The 25,888-nt window shown below is 40.9% G+C and overlaps 1 protein-coding gene across 4 annotated transcripts in view; it reads right to left on the bottom strand.

Moving 5' to 3' along the window:
- The window catches only part of NRP2 (neuropilin 2), a 211,765-nt gene that overhangs the window by 105,813 nt on the left and 80,064 nt on the right, over positions 1–25,888 (bottom strand). For all 4 annotated transcript variants that reach the window (XM_058186640.1, XM_058186632.1, XM_058186658.1 and 1 more), the window contains exons 3-7: positions 24,468–24,649; positions 20,298–20,528; positions 19,123–19,278; positions 16,230–16,399; positions 13,937–14,092 (exon numbers count right to left, since the gene is read on the bottom strand). In XM_058186640.1, the coding sequence (XP_058042623.1) occupies positions 13,937–14,092; positions 16,230–16,399; positions 19,123–19,278; positions 20,298–20,528; positions 24,468–24,649 (895 nt within the window). The remainder of the gene's footprint in view (positions 1–13,936; positions 14,093–16,229; positions 16,400–19,122; positions 19,279–20,297; positions 20,529–24,467; positions 24,650–25,888) is intronic.

Here is a 25,888-nt window from a genome sequence, read left to right on the forward strand (position 1 = left end):
GGTCATGCAGCTTGTGACAGCTGGCGGGGGAGGGGGGAAGAGGAACTCAGCGCTATTGAGAACACTCCCTGTTAACTTCAGGCTAAAGTCAGAGCAAGCAGGCAAGGTAGTTAGCATCACTAGTAGTTTTTTGCCCTCAGGGTAGCAAAATAGTGGCACTGGAGCAAAGAATATATGCTTGTAAATCTGTGCTGATAACTGAGGTTTAGAGTAGAACAGAAATGCTAAACCAAAAGATGTACTGTGGATCACACTGGCAAGCACGATTGATGTGTTTTTAATATGAGATTTTATCCCAACAGACCACCCCTTTCCGCTATCTTTCCCTTACTCAGCAGTCACCAGATATCCTTTTCCGCAGGAAGTCTGGAAGTATCGGTGTCTGCCGTGAGTGGCTTTCACCTCTGCCAATATCCATATGTATGTGTACGCAGATGTATTTTGATACTGCTGTAAAGCATTCCACATCGAGTCAACCCACATAAGATGACATGTAGCATGTCATCTAAGAATCCAAGACAGGGGAGGCCGGGGTGAAATTCACTTACCTTCCCTACCGGTTTGCAAATGTGTGTGTGTGTGTGCCCTGCGCCCGCGCACTTTGCTCGCATGTGCCGTCATCTGCGCATGCGCAAAGCCTTCTGCGCATGCGAAGAGGCTTAAAATTGTCACAAAAAAGCAACATCATGACGTCCTCGTGGGTGGGTGGAGCCTCCTGCAGTCGCCACTACTGGTTCGCCCGAGCAGGATAGAACCGGCTGAATTTCACCCCTGGGGGAGACCCATTAGCCTCATTCCTGTCCTTATTCCTTGTTCTCTTCTCATCCTTCTTCAAGACTTTTGCAACGTCAGCCTAGGCCCCTTTTTTCTACCAAGTCGTTTCTCTGAAATGGATTTAATTCCCCACCCTTCAGCCACCTCTTCTGTTGAGTTATTCCATATGGTGACTTCTCTTTTCTCTGTCTTGTTTCCTTAGTTTTCACACTAATTTTGATTAGTGCTTCCTTTGTAGTGTGAAAGTTATAGGGGGTTATTCTTATCTGAAGTGGTGTCGTATGTCAATCATTTTAGTAACTTGCATTTTCTCATTTACACTGGTGGAACAGGATCAGGAAGAATTTTGTGATGGCATCATGTTTTTCAATCCTTTCTGTATAGCTGATAAATAATCCAAACACTATTTTTTTTTCAAAGGAAAGTGTTAACAACCTTCCTGCTCATCACAACTTTAGGCTAAATTCATTCATTAGACACACTATGATTCAACCAGGTGCCTAATTCCAAACAGATGTGCAAAGCCTGAAGATTCCTCCAGAAACAGCAGGATTTAGGTATGTGTAACTGGCAACAAAAATCAAACCAAATGTTCCTAGCCCAATTATGTTATTTCAAAGACCATGGAGCATCTATTGTTACCTAGGGCTCCAGTCTTTTTGGAAAAAGAGCATTTTCCTTGCTACTGTACTGAGCGTAAGATCCAAACTGAATTACTTGCTGTACTTCTTCCAAGTAAAAGTATTATCTCTTAAATCCTATATAGTGTCAGTCTCTTTGTTGTTCCTCCTAATGGTGCCTTTGGCTTCAATTATTGCTGCTAAAGATCCCCAGGATAATGTCTTGATCACATTCTTTACTCCCCCACCCCACCCAAGCTGAAGACACCAATTTCTTCACATATCACTGTCCTTGATGCAGTCCGCTCAACTAAGGGCACTTTTAGGCAAAAGGTTTCCCTTAAGTGTTAGAAATTACATATTCAACCTGACCGATACATGCTCTCCATGTCTCAAAAGATCTGTGTCCAGTCTTATGGTTACTAATCCAATCTGCTCAGAAGGGACTTGGGTATCAGAGTTGATAGCAAAGTCCAAAACTATGATCAAAGCACAACTTTTCTTTTCGGTTAAGAGCAAACATGACACCTGCGGGCAGTGGTGGGTTTCAAATTTTTTTATTACCGGTTCTGTGAGTGTGGCTTGGTGGGCATGGCAGGGGAAGGATACTGTAAAATCTCCACTCCCACCCCACTGCAGGGGAAGGTTACTGCAAAATCCCCATTTCCTCCCGATCTGCTGGGACTTGGGAGGCAGAAAATAGATGAGGGAGGGGGCCAGTCAGAATTTTTACTACCGGTTCTCCAAACTACTCAAAATTTCCACTACCGGTTCTCCAGAACTGGTCAGTACCTGCTGACACCCACCTCTGCCCATGGGTCCATGTTACCTGTATTTGTGGAGCAAAACACAGAATGTGAACAATTGCTGATTTTTGGCTTTTTAAAGTCTGGTTTAATAAGCTGAATCAGGCAACCTCTTGCTCTTCCTCTTCCCCATACCCAGCTTCCCTTATGGTTGCATACTATATTTGTTGGCAGTTTTCCTATTGTATTTGTTGGCAGTTTTTCTGGCCCCATGTGAAAAGGAGGGGGGAGGGAGGGGGGAGGGAGGGAGAGAAAGAGAGGGAAATGTTTTCCTGCAAATGCCTCTGATGGTAAAATGTCTACAGCCCAGTATAATCTTCCAGGGGTCTTTCAGCTAAAACATGGACCAGAACACACACATCGATTTTGCAATGTATTTTTTAAGAAGTATTTATCTTCTTTGAGATGGGGATAAGGGGAATGAGAATCACAGTCATTCCAGGAGGCAGGAAGTGGCTCCTTTCAAAATGAGGATCCAAATGCCTTTAAGAGTAATGTGATGTTTCTTTCTGGAACATTGTACATAAAATGAAATGTTTAAATTGGCTTTTGAAAAAAAAGACAACTTTGTTATCTGGTGCATTAAATCTTTTTCTTCTTCCAAAAAAAAAAAACCCTCATAGATTAATGAGGAGATAGGTGGAACACAGATGAAAGCCCCTTCAATAAAGAGACTGATCCTTCCTCCCCAAATGCAGCCACAGGCAGGTAAAAATAATCTAGAAATGATATGAGTCAATGGTACTGGGGTATTTCCCTGTCAATTCCTCTCCAGCTCAGCTTTTCAAAATCAGATAAATTTGGATAATCAGATGCCACACTGATCAACATAAATTAGTGTGTCAATCAATATGAGAACTGAAGCCTCCCTTTGTTATCCAACAAACACAGGTTGCCTGTTAAATTGTAATCCAGAAACAAATTCATAGTCATCCTCCCCTAGTCCTGGCAGCCATCTTTTCTCCCAGAATGTGATTTATAGGAGCAGTACAGAAGAAATGAGGCAGCTGAGCCTAGGGTGGTCTCCTTTTGCTGGGGAAATCTGAAAATGAGACATGAATGGCCAGATTGTAATGCGGCAATATTGTGTCACCTCTAGACTTTTTTATCTTCAGTCTGGTATGAAATATGAATGACTATCATCCAACTCTGTTTGGTTGGAATGAGCCTTTCTGAAGGAGAATATATGAATAACCACAAAATGCCATTGGGCTGCTAAATCTGATCATCACAGTCTTGGTGTTTAAAGCAGAAAATATTAGGATTAGCTTCAGGTTTCTATATACCAGTTGCAAAAATGCAAATAAACTGAAGAAATCAAGCTGTGGTTCCTCCTTCTGAAATCCTTGCACTTGATCTATTGCAGAGAATATTCCGCACAGGCTTTCATTTTTATTGGAACTAAATGCGGACAGCAAGTTTTAAAAGTCTAACTAGCACAAAGCAAGATATGCTTTTAAAGGAAAAGAAGCAACATTAAAAGCTTTTAAAAAGTGGCTTTCTTATTTTATCATTACACACAAGCACAGAATACTTGAACCTCATATTCTTGACAGATATGAAATATTTCATGTCAACAATTCTTTACTTATTTAGCTAATGCAAAGTTACTTTACATGGGCTCTCACTAAATGCCAATACAGATGGTAATTTGTATTGGCATATAGTAATTTTAACACTCATACTCCAGTCTACCAAATTTTCTGTGGAGGATCAATCTTGTATATACTAAGGCAGAGTGTGTAAATGTAAATGAAAGAAATTGATAAAACAGGACTATTCAGCTTTGACCTATTAAGCTAAGCCTAATCCACTAGCTATGTACTGTGATATGGCAGATCTTTTATCAAGTCCTCTCACTGTAGCTTAAGCCAGGGGTCTCCAACCTTGGTCCCTTTAAGACTTGTGGACTTCAACTCCCAGAGTCCCTCAGTCAGCAAAGCTGGCTGAGGAACTCTGGGAGATGAAGTCCACAAGTCTTTAAGGGATCAAGGTTGGAGACCCCTGGCTTAAGCAGTCCTCAAAAATAGCCATTAATGAGCTGCTTTTAATTCAGTGGAGCACAAGATACTTTTGTGAAACCACAGACATGTGAATTTCTATGTCTTTCCTCTCAGGCACATTACAATAGAGCAAAATAAAAGAAGGAAAGGAGGCCACATGGAAGAATGCCTTAGGGATTGCAGGTTAGGTTTAGAATAACTGAAAGGAATCCAGCCCAGACCTATCTTTTCTTTGAATTGCAACTTTGAATCCCAACAGCATCAGAGAGGCACATCCTGCTCACCTTACCCCACACATAATCTTTTCCACTAATTCAGATTACCTGACCTGTCCAGAATCAGAAAGGTATCAATAATCAAGAAATGCTGATCTGCGTTGTTAATTTGCTTAGAGACACCACAAGAGTATGGAAAACAACATGGCTGGGTGTTTTTCTTTCCCTTTTTATGCCCTCTGAGCTCCCACCTGCTTCCAATTGTTCTCAACTCTAAATCAAATTCATGCTCCTCTTCGTGTTAAAGTGTTCCCTGGTCATTTCATTTTTAAAAGCTGCATTCGTTCCAGTGAGTGTAGAAACCCTGCCAGTTACAGTATCAGAAGTAAAGCCGGGAGAAGGGAGAAAAAGGCTGTTTATGATCCCCAGGAACTTTTACCATATTTATTTTTAGTGCCGGTTTTGTTGTCAAGCATTTGTAAGGGCATGAAAGAGAAAAGGTGGTTGTGTTTCTTTGGAAGAGATGATAGCTTGAAAGACACTTTCTGCATATGTGTGTGTCTGTATCTGCCTTCTTGGACTCTTAGATTTAGGGCAGGATTATATTACCCTATGGAGTCGGAAAACATTAAGAGGATTAGGAGTTCAGGACTTTTTGAAGGCAAAAAGAAGGAAAAACTGTGAGATTATCTTTTGACACAGAGAGAGAGAGAGACTTTCAAATAAGAAGCAGAAAAAATTCAGGCACACACCATCATTCAGGAGGAAAGACAATGAAACACTAATCTCAACTTCAGGATTAATTACTATATTACATTAGCCTTCCCAACCTATTACCTTCAAGGGGATAGATTACATCTCCCAGAATTTTCAACCAATATTGCCAGTGAGAATGCCAGAAAACCTTCCTCCGAATACACTGTTGGGGAGGACCGGCTGCTGATTATATTTGCATCAACTCAGCAATTCATGCAACTAATTGACTTACATGAACAGTGGATTTATTTATTTATTTATTTAATTAATTAATTAATTAATTAAACTTTTATACCGCCCTTCTCCCGAAGGACTCAGGGCGGTGTACAGCCTACATTAAAACAATTAATATACATACTAAAATAACAGTTAAAAAACTTATTCAATAAAGGCCGAAATTAAAACCGTCCAATTGACCATATAAAATACCCAATAAAATATTAAAATTGAAAAAAAAAATTTTAAAATTTAAAAATTTAAAAATCAGGCCAGTCCCGCTTGGATAAATAGATAGGTTTTCAGTTCCCGGCGAAATGTCTGAAGGTCGGGCAATTGGCGTAAACCGGGGGGGAAGTTCGTTCCAGAGAGTAGGTGCTCCCACAGAGAAGGCCCTTCCCCTGGGGGCCGCCAGCCGACACTGCTTGGCGGACGGCACCCTGAGAAGACCCTCTCTGTGAGAGCGCACGGGTCGGTGGGAGGCATGAGGTAACAGCAGGCGGTCCCGTAAGTACCCGGGCCCTAAGCCATGGAGTGCTTTAAAGGTGGTAACCAAAACCTTGAAGCGCACCCGAAAGACCACAGGTAGCCAGTGCAGACTGCGCAGGAGTGGTGTTACTCGGGAGCAACGTGGTGCTCCCTCAATCACCCACGCAGCTGCATTCTGGACTAGCTGGAGTCTCCGAGTGCACTTCAGGGGTAGCCCCATGTAGAGAGCATTGCAATAATCCAGACGAGAAGTGACGAGAGCATGAGTGACCGTGCATAAGGCATCCCGGTCAAGAAAGGGGCGCAACTGGCAGACCAGGCGAACCTGGTAAAAAGCTCTCCTGGAGACGGCCGCCAAGTGGTCTTCAAACGACAGCCGTCCATCCAGGAGAACGCCCAAGTTGCGCACCCTTTCCGTTGGGGCCAATGACTCACCCCCGACAGTCAGCCGCGGTTGCAGCTGACTGTACACAGAAACATAGTTCGATTTATATGCTTATGGCAGCCTTCCTAAACTAGTCACCTCCATAAACATTGAACTGCAATTCCTGCCCTATTGGCATGTTCACTGACCATGTTGTTTTCTAACATATCTGGGAAGGAGGTTGATTAATTTCAATCTAACAGTTGATTAGAGCTGATCAGCAAACTGGCACTCATGTTAAACAGTTTAGCAGGTAGTAAATTGAGAATAACATACAAATCATTAGAACAAATCCCCAACTCAGGTTTTCTTTTGTTAACCTGGAACTTGGATGTTCTGACCTGTCATAACAATTGCTGAGGAAGGATGACTAAAGTTGTGTTTCTAGATCTATACATGTAAAGGAACTTACCCCTTTTGATCTGCACCCAATTTCTATGGCTGGATTTTATTTCCACTGCTATACTTACTGGGCGAAAGGAGAGATAATGGGAAGAGGAACGCAACTCTCATCATTTAGGGTCTACCTTATTTACATGAATAAAAATATTAAATTCTGATTTTAACATAAAAAGGCAATATTGAATTATCTTTTCCCCAACTCTACATTCCTTTGCTCCGGATACTTTTCACTGATTTTTACTTTGCAGGGCCGTTTTAGGGAATCTGGGGTTTCAGTTCCTCAGAAAATTTGGAGCACCCCTACACACAGCCTTAAATTAACACAGCAGAGGGATTCCTACAAAATGGAATAGAAAGACACGGAATATAAAAGCCACAATGCAGTAAAATCCTGCTTGGGAGAATGAGCCCACTAGCCTGACCTACATGTTTTAGCCCCAAGCCTCCATCATCCAGAGATCTCATGGGTTAAATGATGGGAGCCAATTCGCTTTTGCACCCTTGGTTTCCTAGAGCTTGCTCCATCCTGCTACTCTACTTCCCACTTTTTCTGGGATCCAATACGGATGTAGATGTTGAGATCCTTAAACTAAGAAAACAAAAAGTGATATAATTTACTTGGACTTCGGTAAGCATTTGATAAAGTGGACCACAACCTTCTCCTTGATAAGGGATAGTGGGATAGGCAGCATCGCCACTAGATGGATTCGTAATTGGCTGACCAACTACACTCAATGTATAGTCCTTAATGAAACTGCATCTACAAGGTGGGAAGCATGCAGGGGATACCCCAAGGCTCTGTCTTAAGCCTAGTATATTTCAATATCTGTATCAATAATTTAGACAAGGGGATAGAACAGGGGGACTCATCAAATTTGTAGATGACATCAAGTTGGCAGGATAGCCAACACTCCAGAAGTTAGGCTCAAGATACAGAAGACTTTGATAGACTTGAACATTGGGCCCTATCTAACAAAATGAAAGTCAATGGTGAGAAAAATAAAGTTTTACAATTAGGCAAGAAAATCCAAATGCACAGCTATAGAATAGGTGGCCCCTGGCTCAATAGTAGCAACTGTAAGAGGGATCTTGGAATCCTAGTGGACAATCACTTAAATATGAGCTAGGAGTAAGCAACAGCAGCCATAAAAGCCAATGCAATCCTAGGTTTAACAGAGGGACAGAATTCAGGAATGGCTCATTCCTGTTAATATTCATATCATAGCAAACAGTGGTGGGATTCAAAAATTGTTACAAGCTGTTCTGTGGGCATGGTTTGGTGGGCGTGGCAGGGGAAGGATACTGTAAAATCTCCATTCCCTCCCCACTCCAAGGGAAGGTTACTGCAAAATCCCCATTTCCTCCCGATCAGCTGGGACTCGGGAGGCAGAGAATAGATGGGGGCAGGGCCAATCAGAGGTGGTATTTACTGGTTCTCCGAACTACTCAAAATTTCTGCTACCGGTTCTCCAGAACTAGTCAGAACCTGCTGAATACCAACTCTGATAGCAAATGATCAACAATATCACAGTTCATAAATGTTTTAGTCTCATAATAATAGTGGTAAAATTCCATCTTTAATACAACCCAGTCCCAGTGCCGCTATATAGCCCCTTTCTTCCACCACCTCTCCCTCACAGGTCCATGTGGCAGGCTCTTTTTTATGTAGTCTGACCTGTGTGAAAAGTCAAGCAAATTAATTTGGAATTAACCAAGTCCCTTATATAGATGATCCTGCATCCTTCCTCTTTGCCGTCCCTCTACATCTATCTGCCATGCTATACATGAAAACAATCATATTGCCAAGTGTTTTCTATAATGATATTTCTTACTTTGATCCAGTATGAAAAACCGTTGCATCAGAGCTGCACAACTGATGACCTCCAAACTAAATGGAGCCCTCCTGCCATATACTGTGAGCCAACTATGAGTTCCCCAGTTCTGTATTCCAAAGCAAGTAGCAAAAATAACTAGGGAGTTATTAATGCTGCAGGGAACCTTTTCTTTTGCCTATGCGTTACCAACTGAAGAAGCAGTGCAATGTATACAGCTTATTCCAAAGGAGGAAGAGGTCCCCCCTCCCCAGTCTTCCAGCCCATCACAGTGCTGTGACGATAAGGAGGATAAGCAGCATACAAGAGGAATCAAAAAGCTATTCACAAGCAGTTTAAGTGTTAAAAAACACTTACGATTCAGTTGCCTATCAACATTGCTATCATGTGCAGCTCTGTCTATTCTTTTCTCCAATACATTTCAAAGCACACAAGGGCAAGTTTTTCTTCACCTCTAGGGCCGTGGAATTGACACTGAGACTCAGAGTGAACTAATTTAACCTAAGCTTCTGGAAATATGAAAGGAGCTTCTGGCCTTGAAAAATGTCATTCCGTTCTTTGTACATCACACAGTTCTCACATCACACAGCGCTTCCTAAATGCCAGAATGTTAATATGCACATAAAGGTTTGAGTCTGAGAAAAAAAATATCTGTGTATGTGTGTATGTGCATGTGTCGATCTACATTTCCCTCCCTAGCAGATTAAACTCTGACAGGTGCTTTGCATGTCCAAAGACAGTGCAAGTGGGTACAGGAAAGGGATGGCACGTGAGGATTCTCGGACTGCCCTTCTCTGCCTTGTACTCTAAGTCCAAGTAGTGACCGTACTTGATATGGGCCATGGAATTGTGTCAGAAAGTTGACACTGCCAAATGTTCTTTCTCTGCTGGTCCGCTTCTCTCAACCATCTTTGGCACCCTAAAGCCTGTCTCCATTTCTGATACATTGTCCTACTGGTGGCTGGGTGATGCTGGGAGACTTATCCACTAGCCTGCAGCTTCTTTGTCAGGTTCCTGCAAGAAAGGTAAGAGCCATGATGGAGCTGGAGATCACTGGAGATGTTTAGGGGAGCTCCATCACTTCTTGGCGGGTGCTGGTTGCATGGTAATCCCTTTTAATTCTTCCCCTTCTTCTGCCCTCAAACCCAGTACTGCTTTCTGGAGAAAGAACAGGATACAACTGCTAAACACTCTCATTTATCTTGTTTCCTCTCCTCTTCCTAAAACCTGTTCACATCCCCTTGCCTTGGGTGTAGTTTCAACTCTGACAGCAGCCGGAGGATTAAAAATATGCTAGCCTTCAAATTCTCCCTGCTTTTTCCCATCTCTCTCTCTCTCAGTAAACACTGCAAGTAAGGATAGTGAACTACTTTATTTTCTGGAAAAAAATATTATCTTTCTTTTCAAACTCTCTTACAAGCTTATTTAGCTTGACATTCTGTCTTCTTTCTTAGCTTCCTGGACATGTGGGCCTTAGCTGACCTGTTGATAGCACCATTAACTTTGGATCTCATTCACTCTACCAAAGGATTTGACAGTCTTCTTCATCTTCTCATCTTCCCCTTTTCTGTACCCTCTAGCATCAAATCAAGCTGCAGCAGGATTGACAAATTTATTTGGCACAGCATAATTATTTCAGCTTGAGCCATGGAGTTTCTACAGAAAACCAATCTTGGAATACTAAGGATACAGCATCAGTTTCTATCGGGAATTTGTACACACCTGGCACTTGCCCAGGAGAAAGCTTCCTGCACAATATTTGGAATATAAAACCTGCAATGGCATAAAATTAATGTTTGAGGCAACTTTCACACTTTAGCCTTCATTATTCATAGAGAATCCAACTTTCTGAGTTTATTTGCTAATTTATTTATTCATTAGATAGATTTATATTGAGTCTTTCCAACGCACTCTGAAAATTCAAGGTAATTTAAATAATTTAAAATTTGTAACATCTAGCAAAAATTAAATGTTGAAAGCATCTAAAGCAATGGAACCAGAGATTATAAAATACATAAAAGTAATTTTGAAAACTAGTGTAATGTCAATTGCCTATTATAATTTTATCAAGACATAAGGTAAACAGATTGAGGAAATATATTTGGAGTGAGTGTACAATGCCAGTTTTATCACAGCAATTCTCTTCCCACAAGCATTTCTTTAACCCCTTTGCACAGTGCAAGGAACGATCCAGAGTGGACAAGCTCACAGGTTTGGCTGAACATACTTCGAAATCCTCCCGGTTGTTCATAATCCCCATCATGCAGGCTTCCCAAACATGAATGCATGGCAGGTCGATGGAGGACAGGTGTTGTGTCTTGCCCGCTCTCACCGCAGCCGGGGTCTTCTTATCTGCTTCCGAACTGAAGAATGTCCTAGTATGCCTCCCGGCCCCAGCCCTGGCTTCATGCCCAGACAGGCTGAGGAGGAGGGGGCACCTCCCGGCCCCAGCCCTGGCTTCATGCCCAGACAGGCTGCGGAGGAGGGAGCACCTCCCGGCCCCAGCCCTGGCTCCATGCCCAGGCAAACAGAGCAACTAGACCCCTCCCCCTCCCCCACAGCATGTGAGCCTGAGGGAGGTTTATTACCAACAGCTGCCGACTGGAGTGACCCTCGCTTCAGAAGAATTGATAGGCGGCGGCGTCAAAAGGAAGGGAGGGGCAGGCCTGGATAAGTGCTGAGTCATGGAGCCACACCCCATGGCCTATATAAAGGATCTGCTTTCTGGCAGTCTCTGAGTCAGGCAAAGTCGAACATATCTTGCTGAAGTCACTGTCTGGTCTCCTGCCTGCCTTGAGGACCTTGCTAGGACTTTGGCAGAGCTGCAGAGGCACACCTGATTCGGATTTCCCTGACCCGGCCGTCAGCGGAGGAGTGGGACACGACAACAGGAAGCAATCCTAGCTATATTCAACCAAATACAGAAAGATTCCACCTTTCCCTGAGCAAGGCCATCGAGTCTGGCAGGGGTGGGTTCCACTTACCTTTACTACCGGTCTGCAACGGGAGCATACATGTGTGCTTCTGCGCATGCGCAGCTCATCCATGATGATGTCTGGGTGGGTGGGTGGAGCCTCCTGCTGCTTTTACTACCGGTTCACAAGAACCGGACAGAACCGGGACCAACCCACCACTGGAGTGTGGAATCACAGGCATACCCATGAGGACGTGATCCCTGCCTTTCCATGCCACACTTCCTGAGAACTTATAGGAGGCTTATATTTCTGGATTAATGTTAAAAACCATTTAAAAAACCTTTAAAAACCATTTACATAACTGATGCTCTAAGGAAAGAAGTTTGTACTATGCTAAATCAATAGAATGGGATCAGGCGATACCAAAGTCTGCCTAAAGATAGCCTTATATCTCAATTTGTTGTGAATGTCATTTTTACCAAATTCAAATTCAGGGAATTTATTGCTTTCTTTTTTTCTTTTCCTGAACACGGTTTTTAATTGCTCTCCATATGCATGACCACTACAGATACATAAAATATTTCTCTCTGAATCCTGCTGGAAGGTTGGCTCAGGTTCAGCAAAAAGCATTCGGACATTATTAAGTATAAGGAAGCCACAGCAACTCAGAGAGACTTGGGTTCCAATGGGTGGAAATTAAAGGAACCCTGTCCAACCCCCTCCCCTCTAAGCTTCCTGGATTCTCAAAGGTCCCCCAACTGAAGGATCACATTAAATCCAAGGAACACAAGAAACTGGAACATCAACAGCCTTGAGGAACATGAATTGAACAAGTAGTTCAAATGTCCTCGACTGCTCTCTAGGCTTTTTTTATGTTGGGGGGAGAGGGCTAACACCTCAACTGGAAGAAAACAGTCTGCTCTGGCTTTCTTTACTTGTACTGGCTGCAAGATCACTTCTGGGCAGGCCTGACCCTTTTCAGAAATGGGAAAGGGGAGCCTGTCTCTCTTGGAGAAATAGGAGAAACCGTGGCACCATTCCCTTCAGACAACTGACAAAAGACCTCCCTCTCACCTGAAAGCAACAGTTTAAATGGGCTTCTTTGTCATTTTCCTGACAATAACAGAGAAGAGATACACACGGGGTTGGGGTGGGAGGGGATAGATAAGCACCCGTCTCGGCAACTGTTTTAGTGAGGGTTTCATGTGGGGGAGGGAAGAGGAAGGATTTTCCCCCTTTGACCTATGGTAGCTCACTGTTCTGCAGCACAGCACCGAGGATTAATTTAGAAGTGTCTCCAAAGAAAAAGCAAAGATCAGTGGCGGCTCCCTATTGGTCGCGTCCCCATCCCCGCAGTTACAGCTTTATTAGACGCAGCTGTGCTCCACACTGACATCCCTCTGGCACACCTGCCCAGGGCACAAAAAAGGGGACTTACCTCCCTCCCTCCCCTGCCCCAAATCCCCATTGAGCACAGACGATGCATTCAGAGGTGGGAAGCTCAGGGAGGGTCAATGCAGCTGTATTTACAGGCAGGCCAAGTACGGACTCAGAGCACCCCATGCATCGCTGCCAGCCAGCACTGAGGCTACAGTTCCCTTATCCCTGACAAACCAGATTGCTCCTTATTATTTATGGTTTGGCTCTATTCTCTAGGACATCATGATCCTCTCTCAGGATTTGTGCCCTTTCATTTTCCAGGCTTCAATAATTCCTGAAGTGCAGCTTCATGTGGTTTTGTGATTGTTAACCCAGCATGTGGATGAGGCTCAGGCCATTAATGCTCAATGAATCTTATGTACTAAAACATAGTCTGCAAGACCATTTTCTCCTTCATTGGCAGTCAGAAAGCACACTGCAGACTCTCCCTCCACTGAGCAAGCTATACGCTCACCAGAGTGTGTTTTCCAAAAACACCACTTGGTATCACACCAAATTTGCACCTCTTCAAGCTCTGTTTGGGACTTGATTGATCTCACAGCATTCTTTGTTTTTTTTCTGCGTCTCCTCTGGTCTACTACAAAGCTGCAATTTTCCTTGGGATTGCTGTGGCTGTACTTGTGGATGGGCTCAACTGGCCCTTCCTTGTCTTCATTCCGATGGATGGTCAAGCACAGGGTTCATGGCCTCACCTCCTCACAATGTCTCTCCCCTCCCTCAATCTGGCCACCATCGCAACTACAGTCACACTATTGGGGAGATCGGATGCATAACAGTCTTTTCTGCTTCCCAATTCATAAAATCTTTCAAAGGCAACCGAAGGGCAATCAGATTACTGGAACATTTCAAGATTTGCCCGCTACTTCGACATGTTTCAAGAGAAAAGAAAAATGACTTGGGAAGAGGATGTCATCTGTTGTATTTTTTGATGTAAGCTGAATGAAATGCCAAAGATGCCTTACAGATTTGAAATATTTCCATTCCACTATCAAGATAAGTTTTTGAAATTTTGAATTATTTAAAGAAAGGAGGAGAAGCACTTACTTTGTGATTTTTGCCATGCCGGTACATCATCCAATCTTCTCCATTTGTGCTGACCTCCAGTTTGTATGAGCGAACATAATATCCATTTTGTGTTTCTCTGGAAATGGCGCCCTGAGTAGCAATGGCTGTGAGCACTGTCAGAAAGCGAAGATCCACCTATTGTAGGAGCAGGGGATGATGACAGAGGAAGATTAGCAACCAAAGACTTACTTTACCTGAAACATTTGAGATTCTTTCAGATACAATATTCTTGTGACACTTTAATGAAATGGAATGAAAATGCAGACCAAGATGGGAGAGAATTAGCAAGTTACTGTCATAAAAATGCAATGAGCCCATCATTCTACTGTGGGATGCCTTCCAGTTGAACCCCACAGAGAGATATCAACAACATACACAAGAAGCCCATGGTGCTAAGTGGGTTCCTCAGAATAGCCCATGCTGGGCTGTAGTTGCTTCAGGAGCATGTGTCTGACAATCAGGATTGGTGCTCAGCTAATATAAATTAGCATAACAATAACTCAATATTAATAGATTCCTCTGATGCAGCTTCAGCATTTGCCACTGGCCATGTCTGGAGTTCTTATTCTATCTAAATGCTGTCCCAGTATAAGAAGTTAATAGGATCAATTTTCAGCTGAGTTAACATTCCTAGATGCAGCAACATGTGAGCCATAGAAGGAAATGTTTTCAGTCTGTGGTTTTGTTACAGCTTCCAAAATTGAACAAGAATAGCACATTTTGGAATTGCCTCCCCCACTCGTCTCTTTCTTGTTGGATTGGACTGTAAACATTTCTAGGATAAAATCTCACCAGGATTTTCACAAAATGTTTGGCATAACTGTGTCACAGCCTTGGTTGCAAGCAATAATAATAATAATAATGTACTGCAAACATTTTTGAGCATAAGCAGGCTGAATGCTCCCTTAGCAGCATATCATTAGTCCTAAAGAGTAGAACCTCCCAATGTTTTGCTAGGTCAGTTGCAGATTTCAGTAGCGAGAAAGGATTTTCGGGAAGGATATGCTGAGCTTGGTAAAGGATTTTAAAACTTTGATTCTGCTGTTACTGAAGTCAAATAAATCCAAACTTAAACCACAGACTATTTATCAACTACATCATCTGTAGAGGCCAATTTATATTGGGGAGGGATCAGTGGTGAGTTGCTCCCAGTTCTGTCCAGTTCTATAGAACTGGTAGTAAAACTGCTGGGAGGCTCCACCCATCCACCCCAACGTCATCAAGGAGCTTCTGCGCATGTGCAGAAGCGTGCGACAGAGCGAGAGAAGCGAGTATGCACGTGCGCTCCCATTGCAAACCAGTAGTAAAGGTAAGTAGAACCCACCCCTGGGAGGGATATTTTTCACTCATAAGATGAAGGTAAGATGTTCACTTCAAGCTTTTCAGAGATGTTCAATGGGTCTGATTCATACAAGATCAATATGCCACCCCAGCAACTTAGAATTGGGCATCTATAGCTAGTGAGGACCTCTCTTCCCCCACCCCCACCCCCAATGGCAAGTGCCATCTAGTACTTCTCACTCCAATCACCAATTTTGCCACCATCTGTTGGTTCGATGTAGGCCCTGTTAGAGCATTGTTTTCACACACTCTTACTGAAGTTTCCATTTGTTGAACATTGCAGTCCCCCCCACCCCCCGAAGAATAATATTATTCTAGTTATACCGGTTCAACACACATGAGAAAATCTCCCTCTTTTAGATCACTGCAGAATCAACAAGGCTATAAGTGGTAGCTTGCGTTCTCCCCTTCTCTCCCTCTCCCTCTCTGGCCTCTGGAAAGCCCATTAAAGTTCAGGGGGCACCAGGTCAAGCCAAGAACTTCTGCAGGAATGTTAACAGCCCCAACAGTTCAAGAAGACAGAGAGTCACGCACCCTTTCCCAAACAACAGTTCAAGCCTTTTTCACAGCTCTCAGTTTGCAGTAAGAGCAACAAAGGCCCTACAAGGCTCATGTTCTAAGGTTGATTTAACAGCAGGATAATCCATTTGATTCAAGGATAAAATACACACATGAGCTGTGGGGGAAGGGGGAGAACATAAAGTATTAGGGGACAGTCCTAGCCATGACATATTATGTATCTCAGCAAATGGAAAAAATAAAACCCAAGCCTTTTAAAGAAAAGAATTCCAGCTGAGGATTCTGGTTTGTTTTTTTTAAAAAAAATTGACTGAAGAGTCTGGTAACTGGCAGGAAGCCTGATACTAAAGCTTCCCAATCTTTCTAAATGGTATAGGTGTCATTACTTTATTGTGAAAGAAACTGAAAATACCTGGAGGAACTCTTTGTTGCTATCCACATTAGGAGTCCACCCATTATCATCACTGTTGAGTCTGCTCTGTTGCGGAGTCCACCTGCCATCAGAGTATGTAGAGGAAGCTGTGATTTGCTCATTGGAGATCCGACCAGATTCCATTCCCAGTGGACTGTTGCACTGGAAGTCTAGAATAGGTAGAATATGAAACTGAAGACAAACTCTTCTACAGAACTGTGGGTTCCACGCCTAAATGAATCATTGGCACCAACTGCCTCCCAACATCCTATCAAATCAAATTGTTTATGGCTACTCAAGTACAGAATTACCTCTACAGATCTGGAACCCATACCACATTTCAGACATCAATACAATTGAACGTGTCCAGAAATATTTTACAAGAAGAGTTCTCCACTCTTCTGAATACAAAAAAATACCTTATGCCACCAGATTTGAAATCTTGAATTTAGAAAACTTAGAACTCCTCCGCCTTTGACAGGACCTGTGCTTATACATTCATCTATTGCAATGTCCTTCAGCTTCAATCTACTTCAGCTTCAATCAAAACAATACAAGAGCTAACAATAGATTTAAACTCAATGTTAACCGTTTCAATCTTGATTGCAGAAAATATGACTTCTGTAATAGAGTTATTAATACTTGGAACACACTACCTGACTCTGTGGTCTCTTCTCAAAATCCCCAAAGCTTTAACCAAAAACTTTCTACTATTGACCTCACCCCATTCCTAAGAGGTCTATAAGGGACGTGCATAAGAACACAAAACGTGCCTACCATTCCTGTCCTATTGATTCCTTTCATTATATCCAATTAATATAGTTGTTACATACTTATGCTCATTTATATGCTTATATATTATATAGTTATTTTCATGCTTATTATTATATATACTGTTGTGACAAAATAAAAAAATAAAATAAATAAATCTGTAAATTAAATATTAGCATTCAGAAGAAAAAATACAGGTCCCAATGAAATCCATTTTCAATTGTGGTGCAACTTTAGAATTTTGCATGAAACGCTGGGAACTTTGCACTTTGCAAGTGAAATAAATATTGGGAAAGTCTTCATAGCTGCTTATCAAATCATCTCAAATAAAGAGCTTTCCTGCAGCATACATACCTGTCTATTTTTATTATTTTTGAAATTTGTTTGACATTGTTTTTGTTCTTATACTAAAGAAAGAAAATTAGATCAAACATCCGTAGACAGACTAACTTTGTATTGATTATAGCTTACTTTTAATCATAAGTCCCAAACAAGAAGAAATGGAGGAGTAACAAACAGACAATGTGGAACTCTCCTCTCCTTGAGAATATTATAGGTAGGCTTGGGTCATCTTTGGGTCTTCCTTCCTTCCTTCCTTCCTTCCTTCCTTCCTTCCTTCCTTCCTTCCTTCCTTCCTTCCTTCCTTCCTTCCTTCCCTCCCTCCCTCCCTCCCTCCCTCCCTCTCCCTCCTCTCAAAATTAAGGCTAACAATGGAACCAAGAGTCTCTGACCTGTGCCTGGGGCCCATTTCAGCATTTTCCCCCCTCCTCCATTGCAACTAGTTTTCCTGTGTGTATGTGGAGGGAGGGTGCTAAGGACTGGAATGAAAGCTGTAGGCCTTCCAGAGGTCTCCATCTTTGATGCCCATTCTTAACACTTCCAATAGGTTGAATTTTCCACCCTTTCTGGCCAGCAGATGATCTGTCCAAGAAGAGTGGGAATGAATTTGCTCCTGTTCTGCTTGGACAATAGTTGTTGTTGAAACAGAGAAAAAATGCAATTTGACAGGGTTCTGATACAAACACACACAGCTGCAGTCTATCAGTTAGCTTTTTCAAGCACAGCAAGAATCCTGCCAGACTGTGCTCCCACTAGGCTTAGACAAACCAGGAGCTGGCCTGTCAGGGGAAAGCAGGAGTGAGTTTTGAGAATAGCCCTCCTCTGAGTGTGCGAGTCCCTCCCAATTTGTGATCCCTATCATACTTATACATACTTATCATACTTCATGATATCTGGCAATTGCAGCCACACTTTGAAACCCTACATTATTACATTATTACAACCCTAATCAAGAAAATGCTGATTGAGGTCTTAGTTTTCCTAATAGGACTGGCCTAGCTGTAGCTAGTTGCAATGTTCACGTTTATCATAGAAAATACAGAAGCCTTGCTTTTAAGAGAACTAGAAGTTCCATGTTGTGTTTTCCATTTTCTAAACATGTCACAGGAGTGGTAGAATATCACACATATGAAAAAGAGTTGAGATCTTACAAAAGACAAAGAAACAATTGGTAACATTTTAAGCGGGGGTGAAATGCTCCTGGTTCAGACCGGGTCATGTGATCCGGTAGCGATCGTGGCTGGTAGTTCGGCAGTCTGGTAGTGATGGCGGAGCAAAGCTCCGCCCACCTGCCTGAGTGTCATTACTTCCTGGTTTTAACGGCACATGTACTTCCGAACCGGTAAGGAAAGTAAGTAGATTTCACCCCTGATTTTAAGCATTCAAATTCCTGAATTCTAATCATAGCTTCAAGTGCCTTCCTATACAAAACAGTTGAACCGTAGTCTAAACTTCCTGATTTTGAAAATAAAATATTGAGATTTTACGTTGTGCTTAGAATTTCTATACCACTTTTAAATACTGGCACTGAAGCTTGGAACTTAGCTCCAATATCTCCCCATTTGGGGTGGGAAGACCAAACGTCATAGAAAACCAAACTTAAGGGTTGTAATGAAATTCAAATTCCAAATCTCAGCTGTCAGTGCTAAAATTATTGAAATGTTACTTCTACCCTCTAAATATAAGGATCAGGAAAGATATCCCAAAATAGATACATTCTAACTACAGTGTAGGTCTAGAACAAGGCTTGAAAATACTCAGACTGAACAATCTGCCAACTTACTCTCTGGCGCCTCCTGCTGGACCAAATAATAGCGAGCAGAAAAGCCATCTTTAGCCACAGCCAAATCTGTGTGGAATGTGAGGGATAAGATGCCAGTAGTTGAGTGGATCTCTGAAAGAGTTTTAGTGCCACAGTACCTGCCAATCAAGGGCCCAACTGCAGAAGAGATGAAAGAAAAACACTATTTACCATCTCATAGGCATGTTCTCTCCTTGGTTGCAAAAACTGACAAGATAGACGGTTGAAGGAATAAATATGTCAACCAGATAAAATGAAACATTATAAATGTTTTTTAAATAACAGCCTTAATAAGTGTTATGCCACAGATTTGCAGAAGCTTTTCTTTATAGGCAAGTACTGAAATAAATAAACCTTTGCATTTCATATGAGTTGCCTAAAATGCCTACCTTCAACATTGGTTCACAAAACTTAATAGGACAGCTTTTAAAATTTCAAACTGCATCTTAATCAATGAGTGATTTAAGATAAATAACTATAGAACTTACCTGGAAATAAATTCTACTGATCAGAATTTGACATCTGAGAAGAAAAGGCACATGACTACACAGTAACATATCTATTGTGTATCTGTTCAATCCCCCACACCCACACCCTAACAGATATTCATAGAAAACAAACAGGAATTTATATACTTGTGAAAAGACTAATTTAGAGCTATTTTTAACACATGCATTGTTTTCCTGACATGTAAATCACAAATGATGTGTTAATGGAGAATATTTTTCAACCCCCTTTCCACAAAAATTGTTGTGATAGTTATATGCAGAACTTTGCTGCAAGCAACTAAGTGTAAGATATATATTTTTTTAAATGTTGTCCTTTTTTTCTAACTAGAAGTTCAGGAGTCTTCAGGAGTTGAAAGATTTCAATTTCTCATCTAATTATATAAATCAGGTTACTCTTCTCTAAAGTGATTTCACTGTTGCACCAACTCAGAAAGGCAGAGATTCCAGTGTAAGAGATAAAAGAAGAGATTTAATTTCCCTTCAGAGTTAATTCCTTTCTAAGAACAAAGCAACAATAAATGAGATTGCACAAAGCAGCGACGATATTAGCAATTTATGACTGTCACAGAATTCTTCAATCTCAAAGTGACTGCTTGAAGTTGGCCATCCAGAGAAATAAACCCCAGCAATGCATCTTTTAGTTCTTACCTTGTGGAATACCATCCCAGATGTCCAGCCAATCATATTTACAATCTCCCTCCCCGACTTGCAGAGGGTCATGCTCTAGGTCAAATGTTAAAAACTGAAGGACAATCTCCATTTTCGGCTTGGCCATGATTGTGAAGGCACAGTCCAAATTGTGTGGATACTTGTCAGGGAAGCCTGGGGATTCAATGGTGCCGTTTGAACTGGTGAAGTTTCTAGAACAATCTTCAGAGCCTACAGAAAGAGAAAAGAAGGCCAAGGCCTAGCATTAACCTCATCATCAGCCACTTCCTTACCGTAGCCAAGCTGTGCTATGTTATTCATAAGCATTCTTTTTAAGCACTTAATTCCCTCATGCAGAAAATTGCTCCCGCCTTGCAAAAGTATTAATTATTAATATCACTGTCCCCATTTCATTTTCCATCCAAGTGGCAATTCTCAGGAAACAACACCTGCAGACAGGCAGCTTAAGCCTTGAAAAATGCCACATCTTCAACAGTGACTAAGTTAAAACTGCTTGGGAAAGGAAGGAAGGACATGTGTGAAGGGGTCTGGTGAAAAGAGAAACAGAGCTGCCTTTCTCCCTTCATCCACGGTAATCATCAAAACTGAAATGCCAGTTATTTCTATCCTCAAGGAATGCCTTTCTAACTGCCAGCCGTGGGGACAATATTACCATTTATTTAGGGATGACCCCAACACTGGCCCTCATTGTGCCTCAGCAGCTAAGTGCCTTCTATTTTTTGCAGAGCCAAGGTGCCTTAGGGAGAAGGAGACTGCATTCTCTTCAGGCCATGATTGCATTAAGGCCATCGCTCTGGAGAGGACAGACAATCGACAATTGAATTCTCTAAGCTTCGGGTCACTAAAATGAGGGAAGTGGGCAAAGAATGCTACAAGCCCCTCTGGTTCTACAACTGTAGCAGAAGGTTACCTTTCACCACTCTTGCGCCCTTGGCTTTTCCAAGGAAAAGTTAACACAATTCCCACGACCATTCTAACAATTTGCTCTGACTTCTGCTTCTCTTGAAGAAACAGGGCTGGACTTAAACACACAAGAGCAAAGAAGCCTATGGAAATCTATTTAAATCAAACACGATGCAAATATGTGAGAATTAACTGGATAGCTGGACAATATAAATTTAAATCCAAAAGGCCTGATTCAGGCATCTGAAAACAAATAATCAAATCTGTTGACATTACTGACCAACGAAGTTTGAGGGTGTGTTTTGAACATTATACTTATGTATTATATTGGGGAGGGGAGGCGAGTCAATTTTAAAGGGTTGTACTCTAGAATATTAAACACACACAGAACTTTCAGGAATATGTTAACATTTTCCCACTACTGACCAATATCCTCATCACCGAATGATGCTATGATTCTAATAATTATTATTTTTTATATCAGAATTTACAAAAATAAAATATAAGAAAAATTAAGAAAAACATAAAAAGAAAAGTGCAAAGAGATAGAAAAAAGAAAAGAAAAAAGAAAATATATAAAATGTGACTCCTCCCTCCAGACAAGTAGAAATAATTTCAGTAACTCAATACCTTCTCTAATATTTCAATTAGAAACACCTTTTTCTCACACCTGATTCCTTAACAATAGTGAAATTGTAAAAACTTGTAATTCAGTTGTAATCAGCAAATATCTATTAATTAAGAGCTATCAGAAAGTCATATTTTAATATTAAACTAATAAATCTGTTTTGTATTCCAATTTGGCACTTTCTCTAAGAAATATCTCCCCATTGATTAACAGATCTTTGAAGTCTTGTTAGGTCTGGGTCAAAAAATTCCATTAATAGCTATCAGAAACTACTATGTAAGAGCAAAAATGCATTTACTCTTACTCAATATACTGAGGAGTCTGCAGATGGAAATTCAAATTTCAGGCATGGACAATTGAGGCAAAGGCCTTGTTTTTTCCAGAGTAGTCTGAATTTTACATAGAAAGGGAATTCAGAGTGAAGAAAATTGCAAGGAGAACACAGGCATTTGATGTAGGAGCTAAGCCTTCCAGAACTTCACAAGTAAGACGCCTAAATTAAACTGGTTTGATAAATCAGAATTGAATTCTAACAATATTTGATGAGCAACTTTTTATTAGTTAATATCTTCAAAACTGAAGATTCTGAAGTTTCTTTGAAGATAATTAGATCACATTTCACTTGTGAAGGTTTTGAATAGCATAACCAGATCACCTCTGTCCCAAAATAGGTTGAACAATAACTCCAACCAAGTAAAGATGGACTAAAATTATTTTCCAATTCAAGGATCATTTCTGTGTTAATATCTATTCCTAATGCCCACAGACACATCAAAACAATTTACTTTTCTTTTCTTTTATGTACACCTTTTCTTTTATGTACATCTTTTCTTTTATGTACACTGAGAGCATATGCACCAAGACAAATTCCTTGTGCGTCCAATCACACTTGGCCAATCAAGAATTCTATTCTATTCTATACTTTTGCCAGAGTTTGAGATTTTGTGACACTGGCGTTTTGGATAGTATTTATTCTCTATATTCTGGAAATCTAGCAGCTTGTGTTCTGTACCAGAGCAAAATCACTAAAATTCAGATCTAGAAGTCATGTCAACCTCTTTTCTAACCTGATATAGTATGAAATGTGCTGCCATAGATTAATGTGCATAATCTAGCTGAGGTAGAGTCTCCCAAATCTGTATAATCTCTACATGCTTCCAGGATTCATTAAGATTTCTGGGCATGATAAGAAATACTGTTTGCCTCATGCCCTTTTCAGTTCCTCACAGCTTTATCCCCCTCCCCCTTTTTTAACCAGTGATATAATTCTGTAGATTTCCATTTAAAATACAAGCAATAGACTCAGATCCTATGACCACAAACCTTTTCTTTTTCAAGACTCATTGAGCCTGCAATGATGAAGAAAAACTATTTTTCCTCCAGAATTTTCATCTCCAAACTTTCTAATCTGCCAAATACATAATCAGAGCCAAAGTAAAGAGGCACTGATTCACTTTCTCAAAAAACAGGGTTTTAAAAAAGTATTATTAAAAGAACATTCTGAATAGTGGAGCTCAAGAGTGATGCCTGACGGCAATGCCAACAGCAGCCCACCTGAGCCACCATTACACCAGTTACAAATTACTTGGGTTCTTGAAAAAAGAAAACACTTATTGATCAGTGCTGGAATTGCATATCCATGAGGTGGCAGGATAGGAAGAGAGGACCATTCTTGCTTACCTTTGATTTTAACAAGCTTTTGTCTATATGACACTTTAAAAATATATGCTCTTTGTAATTCTAGATCACTTAATGAATTAGATCACTTAATGAAGAAGCTGCTTTCCCTTAGAAACCAAAATACCTTGTCAATATGCCATGAAATACTTCACTTTTTGAAAATGTTGATGAAATAGATTTGGTAAGGGGAGCAGAACTAAGGCAAGATGAATGTGAGGTTTAATAAGGACATTCTCATATGAAAAATTAACAAATTAATTATACAAATTAAAATATTATTATTATTATTATTATTATTATTAAAAGACTGACAATTCCAAGAACAGCCTCCTCAAGCCTGCCAAGTCATCAACACCTTCCTGAAGAAACTCAAAGGGTGGGAAGCCCCATTACCTCTTCCTCAGAACAGTGAAACCTGGAAATAGTTTAATAATCAGCTAGACACGACTTCTGAATTTCCAAGAAGAAAGGCTGTCCAACATCCTGCCAGCAATAAGTCTATTAAAAATTTTCCCCTTGCTTTACTGGTGAGCAGAAGTGCAAATTTGCAAGGCTGTTTCATAGTCAAGAGCAGCTCAAAAGCATCCTATAGCTATGAGTTAAGGTGAATTTCTCATTTCAGACTACTAGTGGTTCACTGTTCATACAGCACACACTTAGAATTTTCCAAGATACTAGAGAACTGATGATTTAGTTTCTGATAGAATTGGCTTTCTTTTTCAGGGAACTCATACACTCTTGAAAATGATTCGATTATAGATTAGATTAAATCTTCCTGCAGGAACTCAAAATGATGGGGGGGGGGAGGGAGAGAGAATGAATGATTGGGAGAATTGTTGCAAAGGACATTTATAATATTGCCTATTAATATACCCCAAAGATTGCCCCAACTGAAAGAGGCCTAAGGATTTGTTTGGGAGAGCAGAATGAACACTAACCAGTCTTGTAGATCTCATAACGCAGAGAGAAGCCAGCACCTTGACGGGCATAGTCTGAGGTAAATTTGATATACACAGAAGGGCCAGATGATGTGATAGTAGGTGGAGCAATGTTTCCACAGTGTTTTCCCAGAAGATCTGCATTTTCATTATCCCCGTCCCGTATTTCAATAAAATCATACCTGCCAATGGAAGAAGAGAAAAAAAGAATAACATTAAGAAAGAAATTCAGGAAAAAATACTTTTACATTTTGACAGGTATTTTATATTTAACACATAGCAACTGTGTGACAAAGCCAGTTTCCTATGGCCCTGTTCCTTGATGCAACAAATACACTACATTTTAATCATATAATCTACTCTTGAAGCATTCCATCATCAATATTGTATTGTCAAATTATTCTCTTGAGCAGAAATCACTGCGAACCCTCCAAATAGTTTGACAGCAACAACATTCAGAAAAGCTGCATTTCTGCTCTTACTGAAAATAGTTCAGTATCTAAACATTTTGATCCCCTGAGACTCACTGTGATAATCAAAGATATGGCATCCCTGGTACATAAAACCCAGAAAGCTCAAGACTGTTCCTCATTTTTTGACCTTTTCATTTACTTATGTAAAAAAAAATGTTTTATGTTACTTATGTTTTGCTATATTCTGAGCTTCTACCTTTGCTGGTTTGAAGTGTGTGACAATAATAATAGGAAATTCATTTTTAGGTGCAAATGTTTAACTTGTTTCATGCATTTGTTAATGGACAAACTTGGCTATACCTCTTATAATTAGCCAGACAGGAAGCATTTCAAATTTCATGGTATGAGAATCCTATCTGGAATATTAAGCCAGGATTTCTTATTCCTTCTTTAATTAAATTTGTATACTGCCCAACAGTCAGTGGCTTTGGGCCCTTGCTGGCACCAAACAATAAATGTGTTCATAGGGAATCAATATAAGGCAAAATGACTTTTAAAATATAGTCCATTCTTAGTGTTATGTTTGGATGACCACATTTAGGGCAGATTCCCAATAGCTTATTCTGTTTTTCTACCTTTCCCAAAATTACTAGTGTCTGCCCACCCCTGCCTCCACTTCATCTTTTGCTTTCCTCAGATAAATTGTCAACCTAGAAAACAAAGAAAAAGGAAGGGCAATGTGGGTGGAAAATGGGGAGATAGTTCATGCTCCATGTATTAATCAAAGAACCTGCCCCATAAATTAGCCACCAACCACAGACTTAAGTTGGATTCTCAGCTGGGACATGAGACTCTGCTCTGGTTGCCTCAGGGAATGACCTGTGATTGGAAATGGTCCTAAGAATAAGTCATTGCTATTTCTTTTGGACTTCTTATGGCTACATACCACTGACCACAGCATCCTTTTGACTGGGATGCTGGCATGACTGGGCATTGGTGATTCTGTTT

Source organism: Ahaetulla prasina, chromosome 1 (assembly GCF_028640845.1).
Source record: "Ahaetulla prasina isolate Xishuangbanna chromosome 1, ASM2864084v1, whole genome shotgun sequence".
NCBI classification, from domain to species: Eukaryota; Metazoa; Chordata; class Lepidosauria; order Squamata; family Colubridae; genus Ahaetulla; species Ahaetulla prasina.